This window comes from Mesitornis unicolor, unplaced genomic scaffold (assembly GCF_000695765.1).
Source record: "Mesitornis unicolor isolate BGI_N332 unplaced genomic scaffold, ASM69576v1 scaffold17147, whole genome shotgun sequence".
Taxonomy (NCBI): domain Eukaryota; kingdom Metazoa; phylum Chordata; class Aves; order Mesitornithiformes; family Mesitornithidae; genus Mesitornis; species Mesitornis unicolor.
This window is the reverse complement of record NW_010197237.1, coordinates 24,456-35,503: the sequence shown is the minus strand read 5'-3', so window position 1 is coordinate 35,503 and position 11,048 is coordinate 24,456. Positions and strand designations below refer to the sequence as shown.

General features: G+C 36.4%; 1 protein-coding gene across 1 annotated transcript; it reads left to right on the top strand.

Annotated features, from left to right (window-relative positions):
* Positions 1–3,960: 3,960 nt before the first annotated feature.
* On the top strand, positions 3,961–8,495 carry IL21 (interleukin 21; the record flags this gene model as incomplete). Its single annotated transcript, XM_010188741.1, has 4 exons — positions 3,961–4,095; positions 4,216–4,251; positions 8,039–8,176; positions 8,417–8,495. Coding segments are annotated over exons 1-4 (388 nt in total), but the record flags the coding sequence as incomplete, so codon positions are not given.
* Positions 8,496–11,048: the final 2,553 nt, after the last annotated feature.

Below are 11,048 nucleotides of genomic sequence, written 5' to 3'. Positions count from 1 at the left end.
AATAAATTAATAAAGTCTGCCATATTTCTGTGATGCTTCTGGAAGAAAGTGACAATGCTTCACTTACTACTTACTGCTGAAATGGTCTCTGGTATTACTGCACCGCCATTCTTTCATACAGTAGGTTTCACTGTAAAATATGAAGTGGTCTTCACTGCAATGAGCTTTTCACATAAAGAATTTTTTATCTCCTCTAACAGCATAAACTGCCTTTTGCAGTGCAGTGCTGTACAAGGTTTATTTTGTTAGAGCCACAAACAGCACACAAAACCTGCCAGCCATCACTGGACTCAGTGGACAGCCATCCACTACTTGGACTCAGTTTGCAAGATCATTAAGTAAACCTAAATGTAAAGGAATAATCACAGAATAATAACATAACAGCTTTGCTTAAACATGAAGCTTGCGATGACTCAAACTCCTCAAAACAGTGCTTACCAGGCTTGAGCTTGGTTTGGTGGATTTAAAACTGCCTTTGTCTGCCACTATAATTTCTTTATTTCCCAAAGCAACAGGATCTCAGGACTGTCCAGGCTAGTAACATGCTAAGCCTCATGATTATCTCACTCTTTTGTTATTCAGATTTTATCTCCAGAAACACCACTGTTTTAGGACCTGGTCGCTGCATTAGATGTATAATTATTACGAGTTTATAAAAAAAAAAGATGAAAATTAAAATGGTTGTTAGACACAAAGGTATGATTCTGCTATGGAGTTGTAGTGCCTCATTATATGTGGCATTATATACGAGTATCTGAAAATGACTCCCCAAGTCATAGCTATATTCAGAATGCAGTTACGCATACTCTCATCAAGCAAATCACCAAGGACAAAGAAAAATGCAATGTTAGTCTATAATAGGTGAAGCATTTCTAGTCGATATGATAAGATATTAAAGCCAATTCACAATGTGGCTGTACCATGACAGGAACCAATGCCCTCTGTGTTGCCCCTTCAAGCCCTGTGTTTCTGAAAATACACATACAGTCATATTGCACATTAACTGAAGTTCTTTAGTGGTCCTGAAGTTGTCTGGTCAATGCAAACAATCTGCAGTGATATCAAAATTACTAATGCCAACCATCTAACGAGGACACAGCTAATACAGCTGTACTTCACATCCAAGTGGAAAGCTTCCAACCTATCAATCAAATGAAAATGCATAAAATAAAGGCTGACAGGGCTACCACAATCACCTAGAGTAGCTGGGCTCAAAGGAACTTCTAAAAAAAAAATTGCAGTTGAAATATTGAAAATAAAAAGCAGAAGTAGACATTATCATCAACCTACTCCTTGACTATCAATACTTTTAAGAGTATATTAGAAAACTGGACTGAGACTACAATGCATGTTCATCCAAGTGACTTGTCAATAATCTACAGAGGAGATTAAGGTTCAGTTATCATAAAAAAGAGCAGAGCTAAGTACCCTCTTCATGTAAAGAACACCACTATCCAAAATAATATCTCCATCCTCTCAGCAGACTCACTGAGGCGTTGAACAACAGATTAAAAAAAAATCCGTTTTGCAAAGCTTCACATGAATGGGATGGGTGGAGGAGGGGAGATAAAAGTAAGTATTGGTCACAACATAGTTTCTCATACAAATATGCTGCTGATTTCCATTAATGAACCTTAGCTATAAACTGACACAACTTCTGAATAAAACCAATCCAGATGCTCCCTACTTCACAGTCCAGCTGGGCTGATTATCTAAAATTATTTCAAGACATGTCCATTAACAGAAATGATAATTATAAAAAAATAATCACACTACCTTTTCGTCAAGATATTAACTTTTAGACTATGAAAAAGTAGACTAGAAAAAAGTATTATTTTTCTTACTTACTTCAATTCTCATTTTTCTGGATTTCTGATCTATCAAGTGTGATTAACTATTCTTTCACCAGGAGAGATTTTGTGTGTGCATGCATGGGAGTGTGTGTTATGTGCATCTACACATACACCTGTAAAATCTTTAAGCTATCCATTTTCCGAAAGATTAAAAATGGCTTAAGCACATAAATAGCATACAATGAATAATCATTTCTATACAGAAAACAAACATGCTTGAGTATGCCGGATAGAGCTCTCATCAGCTTAAATGCTCATTTTGAAATGAATGAGAAATAAGTGCTCCAACTTGACCACCTAGATTCACCCAGCAGACAGAAACATATAGATGCACTTTATATGATGTCAGCATATTACACAGACTACCATTTTAGATAAAGGTGACACCAAACTGAAGTCCAGACACCATGTAGATTTTGTAAAGCACTTCCAAAGCCATCTGAAGTCTTCAGACTTCCAGACGCAAAGACTGAATTTGGAAGACACTTGAGCATCTTTTTATTCACCACAGTGAAGGTGTCCAAGTGACTTCAACTACCCTCTGCTAATTCTACACAGGAACCTTTTAATGGTGATACCACAGTGTTGATAACCATTTATTAACGATAATACATAGGTTCCATTTAAAATATTTTTTTCCTCCTTGTGGTGAAATATTAGGTACAATGATTTTGAAATCAACTGCTTCCTAGAGCTGGCAGTCAGTAAGTCCCCAGTGCCTGTAGAGAGCCTTACTGAGAACAGTGCAGCTCAGTGAGAGTGACAGAAACTGGGCTTGGGCTGAAGGCAACTAATCTAAAAAGAGTATACTCAAGAAGATTACCCTTAAATACCTTTAACCTCAGTGGAAGTCGTTTAGAAAGAAGGCAACTGCAGAAGTCTTCATAACAGAACATTCCCTACTAGCATTCCTGGAAAAAAATTCCTTTGCTAATGCATCTCTTTTAGATATTAAATAAATTTCCTCAAAAGCAACATACATACTTAATTACAACAGGCATCAATCTTTATGGAAATAATGAGACTCTACCTTACTTCTTAATACAGATAATTCTGCTGGTTTTATTTAGGCTTTACATTTTTCTGAAGTGTGCACTTTTGTTTGGATTTCATGCAAAAGAAATCCATTTCTACATTCCCAAAAGAATTCTCATGTCACAGTACCATGGAAGGGACAGCATTAACTTGCAAAACTAACCTCAAGCCTAGCTGCTGCAGAATGTAACTGAATGCGTTTAGTTGCCGTAACCACTGGACCACCGCTGCAAAGTGGTAACGTCCCTTCGGACTCACCAGCATTTAGTACTTGATCTTCCAGTACTGCTCCCATCTGGGCAATGGGCATGGTACAGGGATCCACCTCTCCCAGGGCAATGCATCTCCCTGCAACTGCACTTTAACCCATCAGTGGATGTACTCTCCACAATGCTGTTGAAATATCTGGTACTGGTTCCAAGTACATATAAAGCAAACAGCTGGCTTAAATGCTAAGATGAGCTTTTACTCATAGCTGTCGCAGAAATCAAGCTAAGAATGTAAAAGTGGCAGCTCAGAGACATCAGGAAGAACTAGCTAGCAAACATCCCTTGGAGTCATAAAGTAGGATAAATACATATAAGTTCTGAAAAGAAGTCCTGTCATATTTCTCCAGCACAGTACAGGAGAGCTTCAGATGGACTGGAGACATTTGTTGCTTTAAGAAACTGAAAAAAAAAAAGCAGAATCTTTGTTTACCTAGGTCTGTGGTTTCTAAGTACCTACTTCTTACTACGTTCATTTCTTGACTCAAAGTGAAAATAGGAATTCACCCTTTTCTCTTTTTTTCCTGTCCAATGTGCAGATGGGGCATATTTTCATTCACTCCATCAATCCCTGCCCCCTACGCACAAACTCGCATACATGCACCTAGCCAGTGGAAAAGAAAAAATGGTTACTCATTAATCCATTCTACAAAGCTTTCCAAACTGAAATGGGTGGGTTTTACATCTCCAGCAAGGAGCAATATATAGGTAGGTACGCAGCATACCTGAGCACAGCTAAAACTGAAGTGTTCATCTTGAATAGCGTAACTTCGCTCCTGGCACATTTTAAACCAAAACTCATCACTATGGAGAGGATGATTATCTTCTGTATGCTTTTCTTCTGTTCCAGTATGGCTCTGACTGCAGCGCCACACAAAATAGCGAAATACAAACAACTTTTAAAGACAATTGAACGGTTAGAAACCACAGTGAGAGATAAGGTAAGCAAAGTATTTGTCATAATACTGAAATTATTTTCAAGCATTACGTATTGCTTAGAATGTATCTTGTGATCACTTTAAAATGTTAAACTTTTCTAACTTAGGTTTGTTTTATTGTAGGATGTTGAATTGCTGCATACACCAGAAAACCCTGTGGTAAGAATGCTTTAACATTTCCTTCTCATGATATCAATTTGATTTTGTGCTGGTTTATTCCACTGTCAAATGGCAGATGACTTCTTTTTCACACCTCTGACCTAGTGTTCTTAGTGCAAGCTAGATTGAAAAAGAAAATATTTTCATACAAGTTCCTTATTTTTGGATTTTTAATTGCAGAAATGTTTATCACATAATCTTAACTACTATTTTGCTAACACCTGTGTATTCCAACATACCCACAGATTCAAATGTGTATGTATTCTCTTTATTCAAGAAATGGTGCTAAGAGTGAAGATTCATACAAGATCTAGACCAGCTGCAGTGCTCTTGGGGATGCAGGTTTTGGGAGTGGAAGTGCCTTCAGCTGCCATGAGCTCCAGCCGCACTGGGAGCATTGCTGAGCCAAACTGAAAGGGACCCCCCTTCCCTCCCACTGAAGCTAAGTGCCAAGAGTGGCACTTTAAGGCCACATTATATAGAGCTTCCTCGTACCTAGTCACACTGGTGGCTCTGATACTATGTATGTGCAAGGGTTGTGCTATCAACAGGAAGATAAGACTGCATTCTGCAATTTTTATTTTGATTATAACTACTTAAAATTACAAGAACAAGTTCCTGTGAATCCCTTTTTAATACAGGCTTTTATTTATACATTATTTAATGCCAGTGTTCTGAGCATTCCAAGGTCAGGAACTTCTTATATGCAGTAAATTACACTAGAGTCAAAGAAAGGGTGTGCATACTCAGAAGTGACAGAATGCAAGATTTAGCATGAAATTAAATGCTAATAATAATATTAGCAACATGTCTTAAAAGCTTAGAAGGTAAATGTGCGCTGCTTTCTTTTGATAATCCCCAACATGCAACAAAGGTCTAGAGCTAACCACAGCTAATCTAATGTTACATTTCTCCTGTTACCAGCTGTCTTAAATTTACCCATAATGTTGATTTTTTGAGCCCTGACAACTATTTCAGAAAGCAAACAATTTTGATTGATGTATAAAATTATCATTATGCATAGTTTTCTGAAAAATGCCCAGAGTGTAAAACTATTTACTCAGGACTGTAAACTTTCTTGCAAAATAACGACAAGAAGAAAGGGAAAAAACTCACCTCATTTCACACAGCCTTCTCCTAGGCTTTACAGTTGAGTACATGTTTTACTTGCAAAAAACATGTAGAAGCATGACCAAAACAGATACATTCCATCTCACTGCTAGAAACAACTGCAGTACAAAAACCTAATGCACCCTAACAAATTGCTGGTTTTTTTCATTAACACTCTTAATTTGTGGTGTCAAAGTGAAAAGGAGGAGATGATTAGCTGTCATTTTACTGCAGTGTTTGCCACTACCTCCAAAACGAAGCAAATGCAACTAGTGACTAATCACGTAATCAGTTTGTTGTTTGGGTTTTTTTTCTCTCCAAAAACATTGACACCTCAGGAAGGAAGACATCAGTTCATTTGCAACTTAGGGCTTTATAATCTGGTTCTGGAAGGTCCCAGGTACCCTCACTGAAAAGCCAGAGAATAGAGAATTCATGAATTTAGAAGGTACTAAGTTGATACAGGTTCAAGCTCTGATGAAAAACTTAAAAAAAATATTACTGTGCTAGTAATAATTACCACCAGCAACCATGTTAACAAACTTTTCATCCTGCAGGGTGAAATGCTAAAATATAAATTACAGTGTGCCAAAGCTGTACCCAGGGTGATAAGGTGCAATCACACCCTAATGAAATTGGATTTAATGAAATGTTTTTCATGTAATTGTATTTCAAATGTCAAAATATTGCTTCAGTGATAATGTGCTTATGTCAGATTTACATTTGGGCTTGAATATTCAGGAATAAGACTACCTTTTACAACATTCAAAATTCAGTGGTTTATCACTATTTGTTTCTACTTCCTTGAACTTCCTGTGAGTGGACTGAATGTTAGCCCCAATTCAATCCCACACAATTTCTTGTAGACTCAACAATGAAGTATCTTTTCTTTTTTTTTAAAAAAAAAAGGAGATGAGAAGATTAATAGCTCAGAGGACATCAACTCCAGGGAAAACATGCTGAGGTTGAAAAAGTAGTCTTGAGGCTGAGCTGATCAAGACTAGAGGGAAAAAAAGATCTGTTGCTGGTGATTAACACTGCAGCTGAAGCCACTGACACAACGCTGATTTACATCAGATCAGCATCTAACCCCACTGATCGCTAATTCAGGAAGTAAAGACCTTTCAGGCTAATCTCTTAAATTAGTTTGAGTCAGATGCAGACTATTGATGCAAATTGCCTCTGAAACAAATATTTTACAAGTTTGCCTAACCCCCCCAAGCATTACCGGTGGTCTATGGTTTTAAATGTCTCTTCATCAATGTGCTTAACCCATCACAACATACCAAAACCCATAATCCTTGTGGTCCTCTGACTGTTGGCCTGCCTACAGGTAACTGTTAGCTCAGCAAAATGAAAAATTAAAAAAAGCGGCATATATGAGAAATGCTGGTTTCTCAGCTCATCACGGAATCACGGATGAGGCAGAAAATGTTTTCAGTTTCAGCTGGAAAATTGGTATTTTTAAAAACTAGTGTTTTTTTTCCAGTAAGCAAGACTGGTTACGGTAAGAAGCTTGAAACAAACATAAATGTGCAGTTTTTAAGAAAAATAAAATGTTAAATCTAACCAATATAAAATGTTGCTATTAAAATTGCCTATAAGCATCATACACAAAGGTTGCCTTGTCCTTGCCAAAGCAGCAGTAGCATCTCATCTCAGATGAGATTCAGCTTTGGTAGCAGTTGGTATGCAAAACAGGGGTGATGGCTTTGGAGCCTTTCTAATGTCTGTAATCAGCAGTTTTAAATGTTTCCTTCCTTGGAAAATAGAAAGCAAGTTAGAAATCAGCTTCCATAAACACTGCTTTGCTTTCTCTGTTGATGATAGGTTAGTTTTGGTGACATTTTCCATAGTTACGTGCCTAGCAAAGGAAAATGGCTACTGTGCAGGAAAGGAGACTCTGGAGAGCTTGTAGTCTTTCTGTTAGCATCAGTAAAATTAATATGCAGCTGCACCATGAAAGGAAAAAGGCAAGTTGTTTTAATTCCAACAGCAATAGAAAATTTCAATCATCAGAATAGATGGCTACTTTTTCACATTAAATACAGATGCTTACTAGCCTTGACTTAGGTTTAATGTAACATGGGAAGACAATTCAAGCTGCCTCTCATCCTCAGTCCATCTTTTCCCTTTAGTAAGGTAACTAACTTACTTCATCCTCTTAATTTTCCTTGCTATCAAGAGAGAACATTTAAATGGTATTTGAAAATATGCAGTTCTATGTCAATTCTAGACATAATTAAGTAGCTAATACTAGAAAGAGCACAAAAATTAGGGGGAAAAAAGTACGCCCCCACATGTAGCACTGAGTCTAGAGTGATATTCAGAATTTTTAAAAAAGAAAATACTTATGCCTGTGCTTGTGGAAACCTACATGTAACACAGTCTACACTTCAGTAGCATTTTCTTTCAATTGTTGTCATGATTAATATCCAAGTGGACATTTCAGGCACTTATTTTATGAGAAAATACTTAAGTAATTATCAAAGAACAGGCAGAGTAAAGGTTAAAGTCCTCTTGCGTATCTAAAACTTAAAAAAAAAAAAGAATACACTTGGATCTTCTCAATTAATATTTTGGATAATTAATTTTGCACATGGACCACGAACTAACACATGCGGGAAAAAATGGTGCAACACTCATTTTAAAACTGTTCTTTCTTTTCCTGCGCTAGGACGGATGCGTGTTCACAGCTATGGCCTGCTTCCAGAATGGCACACTGAAATTACAACCAGAAAACAGCCAAGTAAACTCTACATTCACCCATACCATTAAAGTCTTGAAACGATTAATCTCCATTAATCCTGAAAAGGTAGGATTTCCTCACAAAGTCGCAATTGTGATCATTGCTCCTTATTTTCTGTTACAGACACCACCTGCAATAGTAGAATTGTAGAAAGCAAAATTTATTAGAAAAACTGATGTCTCTCACTACTTTGGAAATTAAACATGATAACAACCCTCTTGATTTTTAAGTAAGGAATCTAGAAGTATTAGTTATGATTTGGGTGCACTGTTTAGAAGTGGCATGATCTTCTTTATCTTCCAACAGTGTGAGTCTTCATGTGAATCTTACGAGAAAAAAACTCCCAAAGAATTTTTGAAGAGTTTTGCAAAACTAATCAAAAAAGGTAAGAGTTGAGTTCTTTTGGGTGCTTTTTGAAATTTTGCAAGCAATTAGGGATATCATTATTTTACACTATTTCTAACAATGTGTTGTTTTCACAGTTATTAAAGGACTAATATAAGATACGCCAGAGCTGAAGGCTACTGAAATTCTATTTAAAGCAGACACTATGTTATTTAAGACAACGTGAAAAATGTAAATATTTTCCATTGCTACTATGCTGTGCTGTGTGTGTGGTAAGTGAAAGCTTTTCCCAGAATATGAAAGACTTTTATTTGGATTGCTATTCGTAAGATGGATGCTGCTTTGAAAGTCATCCTAGCCTCACCTTACAGTAAAAATTAAATTATAATTTCACAAAAAAAGGTTCCCTTAAGAGACTTAACTATCACCTTCTGCTGCACTAGAAATATATGAGATGGCTACTCTTGTATTTTTGCTTTGATCTTAAATGAATCTCATACAAAGATGTCCGAAAATTTTTAAAGAAAACAAAAAAAAATTATCAGAGGCTCTGAAACCTCAAAAGGTGTCTTCTTGGACCAATTTCCTTATCTGCAGGAATACCACACACACAATGTTATTTATAAATTCTTGGACTGTATCTTAGCTAACTATGCTACATTTACTGGAAAAACATTTACAAATCACACAGTATGGCACAAGTCTGACCTGTGTCCGCACATTTGCCATGGGTTTCAACAGGGAGAGCAGTAACCCACATGCTTGAAGTGGAGATACAGGATTCTGTGGGGAAAAACACATTTTAGACAATGGAATTCCACTCAAATAATCTCCCTCAAATAAATACAGCAGAGGCATGACTAGCTGGCATGAACAGGCACTGAAAAGTAACTGACGATTATTCAGTGTGAAGCAGCTCAAATGCATATTGCTATTTGTCAGAAGATGGTATTTTACACTCATATTCATGTACCTTTAACACTATTCCTTCTCTCTACTCTTGAATCATTCTAACGGTTTAAGTTTTAATCACATTTTTTTCTTTAAAAACTGCCAAGTTTTTTGTTATGTGGAAACATGCCTGTAGAGCTTCCGATTCCTGAACATTTCTGTGGAGCTATGGCCAGAGATATCAATGAAACTTTTAAAAATAAAAGTGAGTATCATAGCACTGAAAACTACTTTTTAGCAGCTTAATTACATACCACCATATTGCTTGCAATGATTCTGTAACTCTAGACTCTTTCATCTGAGAAGTAGCTGTTAATTTACCCCCAAGCAAATATTAGCACCACACGAGGAAACTGATCTTGGAAAAGAGTGTAAAGTCTTCCAGTAAAAATTCATCTTTCATCTAATTTCTCTCTACTTAGTAGAAATGTGGTATAGAGAGGAAACTGGAAAACTACATCTTGTGTTATGGTGGAAAATAACAAGCTTAGTTACCTCCAAAAATAATGAGGTAGTATTAAAAATATTTCCATTCCCACCAATGTCTGCATAAAAGAAAACTAATACAAAAACCTTTTTTGCCTCCACATTTTTGCTGTCCTGAAATGTGAACTTCCTCCAAAATGTATGTCAGAGGAAGAAGGAAGATCTTCAGGGCAACAACAAACCAAGTTCCCATGATGAACTCTCCTTGTTTCTGGTGATGACCATTTCTATTTAGAATTTTTTTTTTCACTCAAAATATTCTCCCCCATACCTCAATGTTTCCCCATTACTGCATGAGAATTAACATTCTAAACATGAACTATCAGTCAAATTTAAAAGTAGCGAAACTACTAAGTTTAAACTACGTTCTGCAACTTTTATCCCCAATTCTCTGACTTTGCTATGCAAAAAGTCCCTTAATCACCCATTGGTAAGCAATATGCAAAACTACTGCTGCAACTGCAATGGATTTTGAAGGTACAGAAGTAGAGAAATTCAGGGGGAAACTTAATTTCAGATTCGGATTAAAAAAAACCTAGGAAAATATTAAAGCAAGTCCTGCAATTGCAGAGTACCTGCTGAAGTTTCCACAATGTTACACTTAATTTTCTATGGAAGAATTTAACTGAATGCCTCTTTCATGAACGAAGTGCTTTTTGTGGTGAGTCCCAGAAGGCCAATCAATAAAACAATGCTTTTCATTCATTCACTTTCATGGAATGTTTGCATGCAGAGTTTTGGAGAAAGATCTTTATTTTTGTACAAAGAATACAGTATGTATTTTTTGATTTGTAAATGTCTTTTCCAGTAATTCACTAAGCACATTCAAATCAATATTCTAGAAGAATCTGTTAAAATTCTTGTTGTGCAGATGAGCTGTGATTAGCATGCTGTAACAAAGAGAACATTGTTCATTACATATTTATTAATATTAATGATAAATCCTTGAGAACCAACTTTTGTACCTAGGATGGATATTTTACAGCAAAAAAGCCATTTCCTACCAGAATGTCATAAGCTAACTAGTTACTACTGCCTGCACTGGAACAATTTCTGCATTTTGTACACGAGGCAGCGTGTAATGCAGTAAGTAATGTAGCTATTTCTGTTTAGTGACTTGCTCCACTGTTTTTAAACTATGGATCATATCACACCA